This window comes from Vanellus vanellus, assembly GCF_965231255.1.
Source record: "Vanellus vanellus genome assembly, chromosome: 1".
Taxonomy (NCBI): Eukaryota; Metazoa; Chordata; class Aves; order Charadriiformes; family Charadriidae; genus Vanellus; species Vanellus vanellus.
In genome coordinates this window covers 1,197,658-1,214,117 of record NC_138905.1, presented here as the reverse complement: position 1 = coordinate 1,214,117, position 16,460 = coordinate 1,197,658, and the positions used below count along the sequence as shown (strand labels likewise).

The 16,460-nt window shown below is 56.6% G+C and overlaps 1 protein-coding gene across 1 annotated transcript in view; it reads left to right on the top strand.

Moving 5' to 3' along the window:
• The window catches only part of TNPO3 (transportin 3), a 47,329-nt gene that overhangs the window by 13,236 nt on the left and 17,633 nt on the right, over positions 1–16,460 (top strand). Inside the window, exons 2-6 of the mRNA XM_082483202.1 lie at positions 4,375–4,575; positions 5,473–5,546; positions 7,015–7,171; positions 11,519–11,662; positions 14,995–15,170. Coding sequence (XP_082339328.1) covers positions 4,375–4,575; positions 5,473–5,546; positions 7,015–7,171; positions 11,519–11,662; positions 14,995–15,170 — 752 coding nt within the window. The remainder of the gene's footprint in view (positions 1–4,374; positions 4,576–5,472; positions 5,547–7,014; positions 7,172–11,518; positions 11,663–14,994; positions 15,171–16,460) is intronic.

The following is a 16,460-nucleotide window of genomic DNA, read 5'->3' as shown; positions in this document are numbered from 1 at the left end:
CGTATACATCTCTTCTCGCTAAATACTACTTCAGAGTGGGGGTTTTTTTTCCCCCCCTATATATTGATCGGCGGTCCGGGTGATCGTCGTCGGAGCCGAGGGCGCGCGAGCCGACTTATTTCAGCTCTCGAAGGCTTCGTAGAATTTCCGAATATGCTGCAGTAAATTTGGAGCGTGCAAATAGCTTCTCTTAGTACCGCCAGTCATTAGTGATCACCGAACCATTAATAATTTTGCATTCTTTGTTGACTCAGCGACTTCCAGGCGGTTGTAGAGCGGAGCTGAGGCTCTCTGGCTTTGATTTTTATTTTTTATTTTTTTTTCCCTTTCTTTTTTGGCGTCCTTTTTGGTAGGATCTCCGTACGCGCCTCCTGCCGAGTCCCCCTTTCTGCCGCCGCGTCCGTAATCGTTCAGTTCTCAACGCTGTGGAAAAATACGCGCCCGTTAACGCAGCCGAGAACGTTTTTAATAGGCGTCGCAGAGGGTCCGGCGCGACTGCGGCCGTTGTGGTTATTTAGTTTCTTAAGAAGGACTTTTGGTTTGTTCCTGACTTGGGAATTACCTGCTGAGTATAAATAAATCCGTAGGGACGTTTCCGTCAGGAATACACCCAAATCTTTCTTACTACGCGTTTTGAAGGTTTTACAGGCGAGTTACGGGGCAGCCGCAGCTGGAGTTGTTGGCGAGAGTTCGTTGAAGGCAGCGCGGTCACGGAGGCAGCTGGAGAGGACGGATCGAAGGAGGCAGCTCCGGAAGGAGACTCTCCTTCGCCCGTGACGAGCGGTGGCTTTGAAGCCCGGTGAGCACCCGTTGATGGACCCCGACCGGCGGTGTGTCCGTGGGCAACCTCATCCCTCCATCCCCCAGCCTGCGCCGGGGGTGGAGTCGCCTTCTGCGCGTCTCCTGGGGCACTTTTCCGTTGGGTTTGGATGCGATTCTTTGTTGGAATTTTTCAGAGTTGAGCTAAAAGGAGAAGGGGAGAGCACGAAAGCGCTGAGCGTTTTGGGCTGGTCTGAGGGTCCCTGGTGGACATTCCTCTGGGGGCTTTTGGATTTGAGTCAGCTCAGGTGCTACGTTACGGGCTGGAATGGCCGTAAAAATATCTACCGGCAAAATTTCAGGGAGTAGAATCACAGAATGGTTTGGGCTGAAGGGACCTTGAAGATCATCTAGTCCACCCCCCGCCCCGGGCAGGGCCACCTCCCCCCAGCCCAGGTTGCTCCAAGCCCCGTCCAACCCGGCCTTGAACACCTCCAGGGATGGAGCTTCCACAACCGGAATCAGAAGCTGAGTCCTGGGCTAATATTCCCTATTAAAAAGAAAAAAAAAAAAAAACAGAATTGGACTTCGCCGGATGCAAAAGAGACTGTTTTTGCGCTGGGAATAAGCCTGGATCGTGCTGACCTTGACCTGAAGTCTTGAAGAACGTGGCGACCTGCTGGTGGCCTCGTCCCTCCCGCCTGCGAGACGCTGCAGATCCCCGGGCGCGCGCCCGACCGCGGACCCCAGGGATGTCCGCTGTCCCCAAGCGTCGGCCGGGGACACGTCAGAGGAAACTGCTGCTGCTTCTGGGCACCCACCGCCGAGAGAAGTTTCAAAAAGTGATTATTTTTAATTTCAAGATGAATTCGCTCTTTACTCTGAAGGTATGAAATGCAGCTGGAAGACTAAACGTTTTTTTTTGAAAAAAAGCATATTTAGCCATTGGACCAACCGGCCAAAGGTTGTGATCGAATCTCCTTTGCTGACGAGGCTGAAATGAGGACTAAAAGTTCTTTTTTTTTTTTTTTTTTTTAAAAGAAATACAAAGGTTTTATTTCGCACCGGCTTTAATTCGGGGAGGTCCTACGGCTTAAAGGATGTGGGAGCTGAGGGCTGCAAAGCTGTCGCCTCGTGGACCGGTTCACGCTCGGAAATGCTCCCCCGAAGTACCGCGTCCCGGGGGCTAAATCAGGTGAATTTTGTGTTTTGTTTTGTTTTGTTTTTTTTTTTCTTTTAACGGCGCTATACCTGCGAGCGGTAATCCCGCTGCGTCGTGCAGACATCAGCTCGTGTTTAACGCCATCTTAGGTTCGTGAAGCGTAAAAATTCCCGGTGGCTTAAGTTCAGTAAAATAAGACTTATTTTTATCTTCCCGTGCGGGGGCGAGGGTGGTGCGCAGGTGCCCCTCCCGCAGAGGGCCCCGCTCGAATCTTCGAATAAAAATACCCAATTTTGGTTGGTGCCGACTGGTTTTGCGCCGGGGATGTCCCACCGAGCTCTCCATCCCTTCCCGCGGTGCTCTCCCGCCGGGAGGCTGCCCGACCTCCCGGTCCTCAAGAACCCAAATCCGATTTTCAACAACAACAACAACAACAAAAAAAAGCCCAAACCCAAACAAACACCCTTATTTCCATCTCTGGGTACCGGGTGCTGTCGTTGCTCGGGTGAATGGCCGAGTCCTGCCGCGCTGGGCGTTCCCGCTGCGGTGCCGGGCTCTGCGTCCCGTGGTGATAAGAGGAGGATGAGCACTCCGCGCCTCCCAAAAACCGCTTTTATTTTCCCCGCTTCCGTCCCTAACCGTGAGCTTAGGAGGAGAAGTTTGTGAGTGCGAAGGAGGAGGGAAGGCGGCAGCCTGCATCTGCTTTTCCGCGTGGACGTTGCCTCCAGGTAGAGGAAGGGGATGGCTTTTTTTTTTTTTTTTTCGGTTTTCCCTCCCTCCCCCGGGATTTCTGTCCTTCCTGAAGAACGGTAACGTCCGTGCCGCTATCGCCGCCTGGATTTTCGCTTATAAAGTGGTTTTTTTTTTAAAAGGCAAACGGACAGAATCCTTTGTACTGGAGGTGATTTTAATATGTTTGATGTATTGAATAGTTCCCTTCACTGTGCTGTGGGACCTGGATGGACTTTATATAGACACGAATTCCTCCTCTGCGGTGGTCGTGGGGTCCTTCCTCGCTGCCTTTTGGGGAACTGCTCCTTTTGGGGTGCGATCTCCGTCCATCTGTCGTGTTGGTTGGAACTGTCTGTCATCTCCCCCAAGGAAAAAAAATGAGAAATATCCGCCATCCTCCAGTCCCATGACCTTATTTCCTATCAGAGATGTCTTCTGGAGCCCAGCAGAGTGATTTTCGTAGTGGTGGCAGCGTTAGAAGAACCGGTCCGGTGTTGGATGTGGGCAGCGCGTTGCCTCCGCGTCCCCCTGGCTGTTTTCGGGGTGCGGGTCCGAGGAGGGGGCTGAGGCGCTCCGTGTCAGCCGTGCGCACGGGCGGATCGCGTGGATCGATGGGATCGATGGGTTCGAGCTTTGAGTACGCACAGAAATTCGCATTGCAAGTATTTTGCAAAAAAAAAAAAAAAAAAATTTTAAAAATCTTAAAGAAAGAACAAACGATCTTACCAAAACTAAAATGTGTCGCGGGTATTTCAGGAAAGGGAGAGCGTTTTATTGATCGTCTGAGTCCTTTGAAGATCTCGTTCCTTTACAGCAGACCTCAAATCCAAGGGTTTCTTCCCAAGACGTGCTCCGGCAGTGACTCTTGGTGGCCCAGCCAAGCTTTCCTTCCCCGACTGCCTTCGTTTTCCCACCGGACCCCGGGCAGCGGGTGCTTCGGCAGGTCGCAAGGATGCCGGGGGTGGAAAGGGCTTGTCCCCCACCCCGTGGCATCTCGGCCGGGCGAGGGTGGCACGGGGTCTGCCCGGCGGTGCCCACCGCTCCTCTTGGCTCAGCCAGCGCTCTCCCCGTAGCTTCTGGTCTCGTCGCAGCCGTGCGGCCGCTCGTTGCCTCTCTGGGGCCGGGCGGACGATGGTTGCCCTCGTTGTGGGCTCTCCTGTGAGCTCGTCGGCGCGTCCCTGGTCTGCTGCAGAGTCACCGGTCCTGGTGCGTGCTCTCAGACGGCCCCGGCGGCTTCAATCTTGCAATTACATATCGTTATTTTGCTCCGGGGAGACCTTTATCCGATCCTCCTCTTTCCATTTGTGCCCTGCCGGGCTCTCTCCGGCTTTATTGCTGTGTAATAGGCGCCGCGATTATCCACCTTCGCCTGAAAAAGCCTCTTTTGTTGCTCTCTACTGCGAGGACGGGCATCGGATCCATTCTCCCGGGGGGAAGTGTGGTAGCCGAGAGCATCTCCGCCCATGTCAGGTCTGTGCTGGAAGCCGATCTCCTCGTTCAGCGCATCGGGTGGGCGTCACGGCGCCGGCACCTTCGTTAGCCAGCCCGTGCGGTCTCAGCCGTGACGGCGACGCGGCGTGGGCTCTCCCGGGGAAAACTATGGGGGTGTTTCGGGGGAGAGGATGGGGGAATTCGGGCTTTCTCTTAAGCCTGCTGGTACCTCCTCGGCTCGCCCCGCGCTCCCCTGCCCGCTCGCTGACGCTGCCGCGCTTTCCTTCCAGGTCCACGCCTGGGAAATCTCCGACCAGTTGCTGCAGATCCGTCAGGATGTGGAGTCCTGCTACTTCGCGGCGCAGACCATGAAGATGAAGATACAGACTTCCTTCTACGAACTCCCCACGGACTCCCACGCTTCGTTACGGGACTCTTTGCTTTCCCACATCCAGAACTTGAAAGACCTCTCACCGGTCATCGTCACCCAGGTAGGCGCTGAGCGGAGGGGCGGAAGGAGCTGCTCCGTAAATGCTGGTGAGCGCGGGGCGCTCCGAGGCTGCTCTGGGCAGGAAAACCCGCACCCTTCGCTCCTGACCCGCTGCCGAGAGCGGACTGGTGGCCAGGCTTGTGTCCCAGCCCTGCTAGAGCCGTTCCTGAGAGTAATCGCCAGCCCCGGGGGGAGGAGGGGGGGGGCAATAATAGATGCTGCAGGTCACACCGATGGTGGCCGGCTCCAGCTTTTGTCACCTCCCGACTTTTTTTCCGAGAATTGGTCTCCCTCGGTGGCTTTTCCTCCAGCACGGAGAAGAGAGAAGGTCGATACCTGCGGCCGGCCCGGTTGTACCGCCCAGTACAGGATTGTTTGCCCCCCCTTCGTTATTTAAGTTAAATTGATTGCTTTATCCTCTTGTTTGCTGTTTGGAGAGGCTGAGGGGAGGAACACGGCTGCTCTTGGGGTTTTCCCTCTGCTCCGCAATGGAGAGAAAAACACTGATTTGCCCCGGAACTCCCTGAGTGACCGGGGGAGATCTCTCCCGAGGCACTGACGTGTCCTCGGAAATCCCTTCGTTCTCTATACAGCGTTCCCGTTATCCCTATGTTTCTGCGGCACGGGGGTGTCCGATGCTATGCAGACTGAGGCAAGGGTGCCCGTTCGGCACCGGGGGGGCGGGCGTTCCGCAGATAACCACGGGGATATTGTTAATTAACATCGTCCCCCCGCGGGCTGGGGGTTACCTGCCAGCCCCGCCGAGCGCGGGTCTGACGCTCGCAGTGCCTTTTCTCCTGTGCTTTTGGGTGGATTTCTTCAGTCGCCACGCTTAACGGTGTTTGTTTTGGGTTGGGTTTTGGTTTTGTTTTTGTTTTTTCTCCTCTTCCCCTCGCAGCTCGCTTTAGCAATAGCAGACCTCGCCCTGCAAATGGCTTCTTGGAAAGGCTGCGTACAAACACTGGTTGAAAAGTAAGTAATTGTTTATATCGTTAAACTCTCGAATTGTTCCTTGAGTAAATATCGAGTGGGTGGACCTGCACGGGTCAAAAAAGCACCCGGCAGCAACCGCCCCCACCATAGGGAAGTTTTTCTCTCTGGATTAATAATTTAAAGTGTTCCGGATGATGGTGGGGAGAGGTGGGGCTGTCTGTGGCTCTGTGTGACGGAGAGGCCGCGGCCACGGCTCAGCCATTTCCCTCCTCCCCGTTTTTGTTAAGCGATGGTACCTCATCCCCTCCCAGCGTTGGCCGTAGTGCGGCGCTGGACAGGGGGGGTCGAGCCATCCCCTGCTGCCATCGGGTGTCCCCACGCCTGGGTGCCACAGGCTGAGACTGTCTGCAGGGACATCACCTGCGGGGGCGTCCCGGGGTGGTTCTGTGGTGGGAGGGAGATTGATTTCTCGGGACAATGGCACTGAGAATCAGAGAATGGTTTGGGTTGGAGGGGACCTTGAAGATCATCTCGTTCCACCCCCCTGCCCTGGGCAGGGACACCTCCCCCCAGCCCAGGTTGCTCCCAGCCCCGTCCAACCCGGCCTTGAACACCTCCGGGGATGGGGCAGCCACAGCTCCTCGGGGCACCCTGCGCCAGGGGCTCACCGCCCACACAGCCAAGAATTTCCTCCTAATATCTCCCCTCTTTTGGTGTCAAAATGCCCCCCCTCGTCCCACGGCTCCCCTCCCTGACCCAGAGCCCCTCCCCAGCTCTCCTGGAGCCTCTTTAGGCACTGGAAGGGGCTCGGAGGTCTCTGCGGAGCCTTCTCTTCTCCAGGCTGACCCCCCACCTCTCCCAGCCTGTCCTCCCAGCAGAGGGGCTCCAGCCCTCCCAGCATCTCGGTGGCCTCCTCTGGCCCCGCTCCAGCAGGTCCATGTCTCTCCTGTGCTGAGGCCCCCGAGCTGGAGGCAGCACTGCGGGGGGGTCTCCCCAGAGCAGAGCACAGCAGAGGGGCACAATCCCCCCTCTCCCTGCTGGCCACACTGCGGGGGATGCAGCCCAGGATGCCGGGGGCTTGCTGGGCTGCAATCGCACACTGCCGGGTCATGTTGAGCTTCTCATCACCCAACACCCCCAAGTCCTTCTCCTCAGGGCTGCTCTCCAGCCATTCCCTGCCCAGCCTGTGCTTGGGATCGCCCCAGCCCACACGCAGGACCTTGCAGTTGGCCTGGTTGAACCTCATGGGGTTTGGACACGATGTCTTTGTGGGCTGGGAAAGCTTTTGCCATTTTTCTGTTGAAAATCTTGAGCTAATCCACTGCTGGGGACTCCTCTCGGTAGCGCTCTGCCCTCGCAGCTGGAGGGTGGAGTGTGTTTGCAATAACGCTTGTGCCGAATCTCCTCGAAATGCCCCTCCGTCCTCTGCTTGCCAGTATTGAGGTGTTCCGCGTGCGCTTGGCTCTCCCCTGCCTTCACCCGTTGTCCTTCCTCCCCGTTGTTTCAGGTACAGCAATGACGTTACGTCGCTGCCTTTTCTGCTGGAAATCCTCACGGTGCTGCCAGAGGAGGTGCACAGCCGGTCCTTGCGCATCGGAGCCAACCGCCGGACCGAAATCATAGAAGATCTGGCGTACTATTCCAGCACGGTCATCTCTCTGCTGGTAAGGAGACCAAGTGGCGACCGAGCCCTGGTCGACTGCTAAAGACGTTCATGCAGCTTCTTCTCCCCCTCCACATCACTGATGCGGATTATTCCAGGTTGGATGCGATCAAAAAGCCGCTCCGTGTGGAACAAGCTGATTTTATTACGTATTTCGGTTCCGAGCAGATCAAAATCACGGTCAGGTTCCTGCTCTCAGCGCTGGGTTGAAAATGGAGCTCGTTATGGAAATTTAATAACTTTCCCATCCTCTCAGCCGGACTTGCCGTGTGAGGACAGCGTTGTTTTCGCTGGTGGTGCAGAGTGTGGTGTGTCTCCAACCACCGTGTGCTCTAAGCTCAGGAAAACACCTTTAGGCTCTTGGACCGTCCGTTCGGTCGTTGGTTGGGACTGGATTCCTGCGCGGGCGGTGGTATTTCTGGGTTATTTGAGGGTTAAGCAAGAAATGACTTCAGCCCATTATGGCTGACCTCCTCTAGACCTCCTCTAGACCTCCTCTAGACCTCCTCTAGACCTCCTCTAGACCTCCTCTAGACCTCCTCTAGACCTCCTCTAGACCTCCTCTAGACCTCCTCTAGACCTCCTCTAGACCTCCTCTAGACCTCCTCTAGACCTCCTCTAGACCTCCTCTAGACCTCCTCTAGACCTCCTCTAGACCTCCTCTAGACCTCCTCTAGACCTCCTCTAGACCCACTTGTCTCTCTCTCTATCTCTCAGAAAAAGGGCATTCAGGTACTTAGAATGGTGATGTCTCTCTTCTCACGCCCCTTTCAACCATCAGAATTTCTGACCGTTGTGTGATAAGCCGAGGTCGTGCATTTACCTGCAGGTCACGTTTAGCATTGGCCAAAGAGATGGAGAGACTGTGGCTGAATCTCCTGGTTCTTCAAAGCTTCCTCCTGCAGGGAGCAGCCCTGCTCCCCAAGAACGAGACTTTTGTGGGCCCCAAAACAGGGCAGGTTTGGGGGAGCAGAGCGTAAGTGTTGAGGTGAACTGCTTTAGGCACTGAGAAGAAGCGCTCCTTGCTGGCTCCTTCCTTTCCAGAGACGCTTCTCGTGCTCCTCGGAATCGTTTGAGCTCAGTAAATGAGTGGTCAACCTGATCCCGGACTCGGGATCCAAATGGTGTGTGTGCCGTAGCCTCCACAGCGTCCGGTTAACCTTTTCCGTTTCGTGCTGTGTATCTAAAGAAGGAAAGGTGACGTGTCCTCGGTGGCGCGTATTGGCCGTATCTCCACCAGGCAGCCGGTTACTGTCACCGTGCTCCAGAGGGAGCCGAGGTTTTGCTGCGTTTAATTGTGGTGCTTCGTCAGCGGTCGCTTCCCTGCTCCGTGGCCCTGTCCTTCCGCGGCCGGCTGCTCTCCACGCTGGGGTCGGGGGGTCTCCCCGTCTCCCCCTGCCGCCTGCCCTGCGCCCCACGAGCCTGCCGCTCGCTCTTCCCTTGCCGACGGAATTGCGGCTCTTGAGGACAGGAGGAACCTTCGCCTTTAGGATCCTTCATATGTTATCTACGTGAAATCATAGAACCATGGAATGGTTTGGGTTGGAGGGGACCTTAAAGACCACCCAGTCCCCCCCCTGCCCCGGGCAGGGCCACCCCCCCCCAGCCCAGGTCGCTCCCAGCCCCGTCCAACCCGGCCTTGAGCACCCCCAGGGATGGGGCAGCCACAGCTTCTCGGGGCACCCTGCGCCGGGGGCTCACCATCCGCACGGCCAACAATTTCTTCCCAATATCTCATCTCAGTCCCCCCTCTGTCAGTGTCAAACCGTTCCCCCTCGTCCCACGGCTCCCCTCCCTGACCCAGAGTCCCTCCCCAGCTCTCCTGGAGCCCCTTTAGGCACTGGAAGGGGCTCTGATGTCTCCGCGGAGCCTTCTCTTCTCCAGGCTGACCTCCCCACCTCTCCCAGCCTGTCCTCCCAGCAGAGGGGCTCCAGCCCTCCCAGCAGCTCCGGGGCCTCCTCTGGCCCCGCTCCACCAGGTCCACATCCTTCCTGTGTTGGGGACTCCAGAGCTGGATGCACGACCCGTGTTTTTATCCCGTTTCTCCCAGTTACAGAATCGCCCTCTCCCGTTGCTCTTAGGCTGTTGTTTAGATTTCCTCCTCATCGATGAGCAAAACTGTAGGGCTTTAGTTTTACCTGCGCCCGTGTTCTCTGCTCCTCAGCTGATACCTCCTGCTGATACCTCCTGCCTTCTCTCGCTCTAACGTGCAGCGTCTTCGCGCATCCCCAGCACCGTGCGGCACAGATCCAGCGGTGGAGCTCTGGGCTCGTTCTCGGGAGCCGGAGAGAAGGAGGATCCCCCCGCCCCGGGGGGTTGATGCTCTGCCCGGAGAAGCTTCGCTTCATGCAGCGCGTCGCTTCCTCTTCCAACGGACTCCTGTAACCTGCTGTTGCCTTCGTCCCCTTCTGCCTCTCCTGCCGTCCCTCCCCGATATCCCTTCCCTCTCCCAGTCCCCTTCTCTGACGGGACCCAACGCAAACTCGGCCCCCAGCAGTTTTCCTTGGTTTAATTTGGGGGGAAAGGGCGGTGTAGAGGTAACGGAGAGCTCGATTTAAGGTTGCACCTGGCCTGAAACCTTTGCAGAAGGTCCCTGTTGGGGTTCCGCACTGCTTTTTGTGGGTCCGTGGTTAGGAAAGCCCTGGGGAGTATCTGGAGTAGAGATGCGAGTGCGGCTGATGCTTCTGGTGGATGTTTTACGTCTGGGCAACGTCCTGCTTTGGCTCTCCCCGTGGAGGCCTGGGAAGGAAGCGTCGTTCTCCATAGTTACTCCAGTAACTCCGATGGAAGGGGGACCGCGATGATCGAGGATATATCAGGACACAGAGTTGAGCTGTGTCCTCTGCTCAGGTTTGGCTTGAGAAGACTCTCTTCCCCCCTTGAGCTGCGTATATCCCAGCAGAGGTGCGTGCCGTTGCCACCGCCGCCGTTAGGGGAGCCCAGTGCCACTTTTTCCGTGGGCTTGGTTGTCTTTGAACGTGTCCTCGCTCACTTCCGAACCTCTCGTCACCTTCCCTCGGATCCCCACGCCGTGCTGTCCCTCCGAGCCCTCTGCAGCCCTCGGCGTTCTTCCTAGGACGTCTCGGAGAAGGCCGGCTGTCACATCGGTGAGACGGACAACGTCACCGCGCTCCGGCTGCTCGCAGCCGTACCGCAGACGAGGATCGCCGGGGGCCGCCGTCCTGTCTCTCCGCTCAGACTTTCTCTGCGTCTGCCTGGGGCTTTCTTGGTCAATCCCAGCACGGGGCGTTTTAACCACCTGCCTGAAGAGCAAAATTAAATTATTATTTCTTTTTTATTTTGGGTAGTATTTGAAGGCTGAATTCACTTTTCTTGAGCTGCGAAATCGGGTTTTAAAAAAAAAAAACAAATTAAAAAATTAAAAAAAAAATCATAGAGGGACTCTGATGAAGTAGGACATTCCGCCTTCGGGATTGAAGTGTCAAGCGAGGAGTGAGGATCTCTGGAAGCTCTCCTTCGTAGGGTTGCTTGCTCAGTCTCGGCTCTCTATAGAGAGAAGGGAGTCTGGGATCCTTCTCCAGGTCCTGCCTGTCCATCCGTTTGTCCTTTCCCTCAGCCTGGCGAGGTCAGGGCTTCCCTTGGGGTCGGGGTTTGGTGAGGGTTGGGTGCCGTTAGGCGCCGTTGCGCAGCACAAGCGTTGGCCATCGCTGGAATGACACTGCGATGGTGTGTTTTGGGCTCTCCTCGGGACGGCTTTAGGGGTAGGGTCTGACCCGCAGGACCGATCCTCTCTTCGGCAGCGGTTGATTTGGGGTGAGGAATATTAAAATTGAGATTTGAGTGAGTTTAGGGGTTTGTCACGTAGGAAACTCGTTCGTGTCTGTGCTCCAGCGGTCTGAGCCAGGATCCTGCAGAAAAACCGATGGGCTGGGAATGGGTGAGAACACTCAAGCTGCTTTTCTCGCTTCTGAAACGGCCGCTGAAGTCCCCTGAGAGGTTTTTGGCTCTGCCCTGACATCTCCCCAAGTCCAGTGCTGCGTTACTGGGGGAGGGGGATGTTGGAAGCAGCCTGCTCTCTTGAGCGTGCTTCACGGGGACGTTGAGAGGGTGCTCAAACTCCACGTGCTCTTGAGAGGATGTTTGCAGAACTGTCGTGTTCCTGAACACAAAACCCAACGTGGGGACACGGTCACCCTAGGTAGATGCAGGAGTCCTCTCTGCTGGTGGGGGCGTCCTCAGGTGTCTTTTGGTCCAGCTGGGTACAAGGCTGTTGCTCGATGGCTGAAAGTTGTGTTTGTGCCTCTTCCGAAAGCTATTGATTATTTCACTTGTGAAATTGCATGTTGGGAGTGGGGGTCCTGAGCAGTTCTTCCTTCTCCTGCCGTAGATGACGTGCGTGGAGAAAGCAGGCAACGATGAGAAGATGCTCATCAAAATCTTCCGGTGCCTGGGGAGCTGGTTCAACCTGGGCGTCCTGGACAGCACCTTCATGGCGAACAGCAAATTACTGTCACTCCTCTTCGAGGTGCTGGTGAGTATTTCTCTGGGAACGTGAGGTGGTGGGGAGCCTTGGGTACCAGGGGGTGGCGCTTTTAAATTCCCGAATCCCAGACTGGTGAGGGTTGGAAGGGCCCTCTGGAGCTCCCCCAGTGCCACCCCCCGCCAGAGCAGGGGCACCTCCAGCAGTGGCACAGGACACCTCCAGGCGGGTTTGGAATGGCTCCAGAGGGGGAGACTCCCCCCCTCTCTGGGCAGCTGTGCCACTGCTCTGCCGCCCCCACAGGAGAGAAGTCCCTCCTCAGGCTGAGATGGAACTGCCCATGGTCACGTTTGTGCCCGTTCCCTCTTGTCCTGTCACCGGGCACCACTGAACAAAGACCGTTCCCACCCCCCGGCACCCGCCCTTTGGGGATTGATAAGCGTTGATAAGATCCCCCTTCAGTCTTCTCTTCTCCAGACTGAACAGCCCCACGGCCCTCAGCCCTTCCTCATCAGAGAGATGCTCCAGTCCCCTCATCATCTCCACAGCCCTTTGCTGGACCCTCTCCAGCAGTTCCCAGTCCCTCTTGACCCGGGGAGCCCCGAACTGGACACAGTGCTCCAGATGTGGCCTCACCGGGGCAGAGCAGAGGGGGAGGATGACCTCCCTTGCCCTGCTGGCCACACTCTTCCTGATGCCCCCCAGGATGCCATTGGCCTTCTTGGCCACCAGGGCACATTGCTGCCTCATGGCCACCCTGTTGTCCCCCAGGACTCCCAGGTCCCTTTCCACAGAGCTGCTCTCCAGCAGGTCAGCCCCCGACCTGTACTGGTGCGTGGGGTTATTCCTTCCCCAGATGCAGTCCCCTACACTTGCCCTTGGTGAACTTCATGAGGTTCCTCTCCGCCCAACTCTCCGCTACGGCGGCACAGCCTTCCGGCGTGTCAGCCACTCCTCCCAGTTTTGTGTCATCAGCAATCTCACTGATGCTACGCTCCATCCCTTCATCCAGGTCATTGGTGAATAAATCTCTGAGGAATATTCTTGTAGGACCGGTTGTCCGCCTTGAGGGACAGAGCCCACTCGGGGCTGCCGTGCGAGCTCGCACGTGCCTTCCCTGCCCCCCCGTTAGCCCCGGGGAGCCGTGGAGACAGCACAGCAGTAACGCCTGATGTTGGCTGATCTCTCCCGAAGTGCGCTTGAGGGTTTCCTCTGCCCCTGCGCTCCGTCCTTAGTTCAGGATTTGTGAGGTGGGGACAAAACTGATGGGCGGAAAGTACCGACGGCGTTTTCAGAAGTAAACCAAAACCCACACACGTTGGCTTTTTTTTTTGTTGTTGTTTTGTTATTTTTGTGGAGGAAAGAGATTCCGCAGCTCCTTGAGGGTTATTTTTTTCCTGCCCATCTTCTGTTTTGACCCAGAGAAGGTGTGCTCAGAGGTGAGCGCCGTTCCCTGCGCGTGGGCAGACAGGAGAGCCTCCCGAAACCTCTCCCGAGCCGCTGCCCTTGCCTGGTTTCAGTGGGAACGGGGCTGTTCCCGCGGAACTGGCCGGGCAGAGCGGCGGTCGCCGTGTCGTCTGCTGCAGGGACAGAGGTGTCGTCTTGCAGGAACCTTCCTGCCACGCTGCCATTTCTCATCCTTCCACCTCCGTAAACCCGCTACGACACTCGCCGGCATCGAGGAAAAAAGCTCGATGATATTTAATCTCCTATTTATATCTGTTCTCCTTATTCCTACTGTACTGATCGTCAGTTTGGGAGCTCTGTTAAGCGGATACCTTGTCTAGCTCGCGCAGGAGCCGGGTTCCCTTTCTCCCGTGGCGGTGGCAAAACGTTCAGAGCGGAATAGAAGATTTACCGCCTGAGAAACGGCCGTTTCTGGCCGTGACGGTGGGTTGCCACCGCTGCCGCTTTGGAGCGCGCGTAGACTTTGAGAGAGGGATCGTTTAGGTCTGAAACACATTGTTCTCGGTCCTTGCTCCGAGCCCGATTGTTTTATGGGGCTCCGGGCAAAATAGATTTGCTCAGTGCGTTGTTGAAGTTAAGCTTGGCATCCTCACGGGCTTACGAATGGAGCAGTTTCGGCTTTAAAAGTTGCCCGCTGTCGAAGAAACTGCATTTGCTTGATATTAAAATCAGTATTTTTTGTTTGTTTGTTTGGGTTGGGGTTGGTTTTCTTTCCAGATTTTCGATAAAATAATATTTTATTCCTTTTCTGACATTTTCACCTTGGGAAATTAACTGCTGAAGATGTTTTTTTTTGGGGTGTGGGTTTTTTTTTTTGTTTTGTTTTTGCCCTGTCCCGTGGCGGGATTGCTGGAGAGGCTGATGGAACGGGGGAGGTCGGGAGAACCCCGCGTGGCTGCGGCACGGAGGGCACCGAACTGCACAAAGAGAAAGGAGGAATTCCCGGAGGCCGGAGGTTTCTGCCACAAACCCGCGACTCGGGGCGGGAATTGTCTGTTCCTCCTCCCGCCGTTAGACAGGATCCCTCATTTGCATCCCTTCCGTGGTGCCGATTTAATTAACGAGGGATGCAAGGCTGCCATTCAGTGGGAGAAGGGGCAGAGCATCTCCCCGGCGGTGCTGCAGCAGAAACCCGTCTCCTCCGGGACAGGGCGTTTGTCTCGATAACCATTTTAATGTGTTCACAGCGCTTTTTTAAACGGGGCGAATTTTCCCTCCCTCCTTCCACCTTCAGGTGGGACGGCGGATTGTTCGCCAGGCGTGGTGGGGTCTCCTGGGAAAGGACGCACGCGGAGTTGCGGCTGCCTTTGTTTCTCCCTTCGCTCTCTCCTCCTCCTTAGTACGCCAACCTCGGCTCCCTCCTTAATTGCTGGGGGCTCCGCGGGGGGCCGCTAAAGCGCCTGTGAAATCAGCCTCGCACAACCGCTATAAACCTCCACCGGGCGGGACCTGAAATCCGCTCGTTCACCCCCAGACCATCGCCGTGATAAATATTTCGCGTGTGCTCGCGAGAAACCTCGTCTCCTCCGTCCCCGAGGGCGCGACGATCCCGCCGGGTCCTTTCCAACCCGGGATCTTCTACGGTGCCGTGACCCAGCCGGGCTAACGAGCAGCGCGATGGTTTAGTTCCTTCTGAACCGCCGTGGATTTCGGTCGGCATTTTTCCCCTCCTGCGGTGGCCTCCGCCAAGGAAGACCGTGGTGGGGTCCCACCGTGGAGGGTCAGCTTTGACCTCAAGCGTCCGCGGTGGTAAAGCAGCACAGGTTTTACAGGGCTGATAGGAGGGGGTTGGTGGGGGCTTGTGGCATTGCAGAAGCTCTACAAAATATCTCAGGAACGACAAAATCCTACTTTTTCCATGACCGTCTCATTTCATATATAACCTCCCGGGCTCTTCCGCTTCTTGTTTCTTGCAGCAACAAGACAAGACGTCGTCAAACCTCCACGAAGCCGCTTCGGACTGCGTGTGCTCAGCCCTCTACGCCATCGAGAACGTGGAGACCAACCTTCCCTTGGCCTTGCAGCTCTTCCAGGGCGTCCTCACCCTGGAGAGTGCCTACCACATGGCTGTAGCGCGCGAGGACCTAGACAAGTAAGTCCAGCTTGCAGCCGCGGCGGTGCCCGGAGAGGAAGGCGACGTGCAGTAATTAAGTGTCGCGCTGTCCGTCTACGGTTAGTTTTGGAATCCGCGGGGTTTGCCGGCCGCACTCTGAGGTATCTCATGCAAATTTGTTGAACGAAGGCGAGCGAGTAAATGGCTTCCTCGCCCGTGGTGCGCCGATTTGTGCCCAGCTCAGGCTTTGGCAGAGAGTTGGGTTCACCAGACTGGCCTTGCTGCCGTGCCTGGTCTTCCTGGCAGCGGGTGAAGCGCAAGGGAAGCGTCTTCAGGTGCAGCTGATGAGTTGGCCAACCTTAAAACAGAGTTTAGAAGCGACTTGGGGCTCCCGCTGCCTCCTCTCTACGGATGGAGCCTGTTCAGAGATGGGCAACAGAGCTGGTGAGGGGTCTGGAGCACAAGGAGAAGGGTCTGGAGAACTTACGAGGAGCAGCTGAGGGACCTGGGGGCATTGAGCCTGGAGAGGAGGAGGCTGAGGGGAGACCTTCTCGCTCTCTACAGCTCCCTGACAGGAGGGGGTAGCGAGGGGGGGGTCGGTCTCTGCTCTCAAGGAACAGGCGATGGGACAAGAGGGAATGGCCTCAAGTTGCACCAGGGGAGGTTTAGGTTGGATATGAGGAGAAATTTCTTCATGGAAAGGGTTGTCGAGCATTGGGAGAGGCTGCCCAGGGACGTGGTGGAGTCATCACCCCTGGAGGTGTTTATCAGATGCGTAGACGTGGTGCTGAGGGAGGTGGGCTTGGCAGCGCTGGGTGAATAGTTGGACTCGATGTTAAGGTCCCTTCCACCCTAGACAGTTCTGTGATTCTGTGTCCGTACCTGGCTCAGCTCTTCCCCATGGAAAAAGGACTGGACGTGCCGGCTGGGTCGTTCTTGACTTTGAGAAAGTGTAAACTTCATACCTTGGTCAAGCATGTTGAAACCAGTGCTTCACACACCTCGGCTGCTACGAAACGTTGCTGCTGTGAACCCTCTGAGCAACCCTCAGCTGATTCTAGGCCAGTTTGTGCCTCTTCTCTTCTGCCAACGTTGTCTTAACTCGCACAGCTCCCGGCTGCTGCTATTCCTCCTATGAGGACGGGCTGGGAGAGGTGGGGGGGTCAGCCTGGAGAGGAGAAGGCTCCGCGGAGACCTCCGAGCCCCTTCCAGTGCCTAAAGGGGCTCCAGGAGAGGTGGGGAGGGACTCTGGGTCAGGGAGGGGAGCCGTGGGATGAGGGGGAACGGTTTGACACTGGAAGAGGGGAGATTGAGATGAGATCCGAGGAA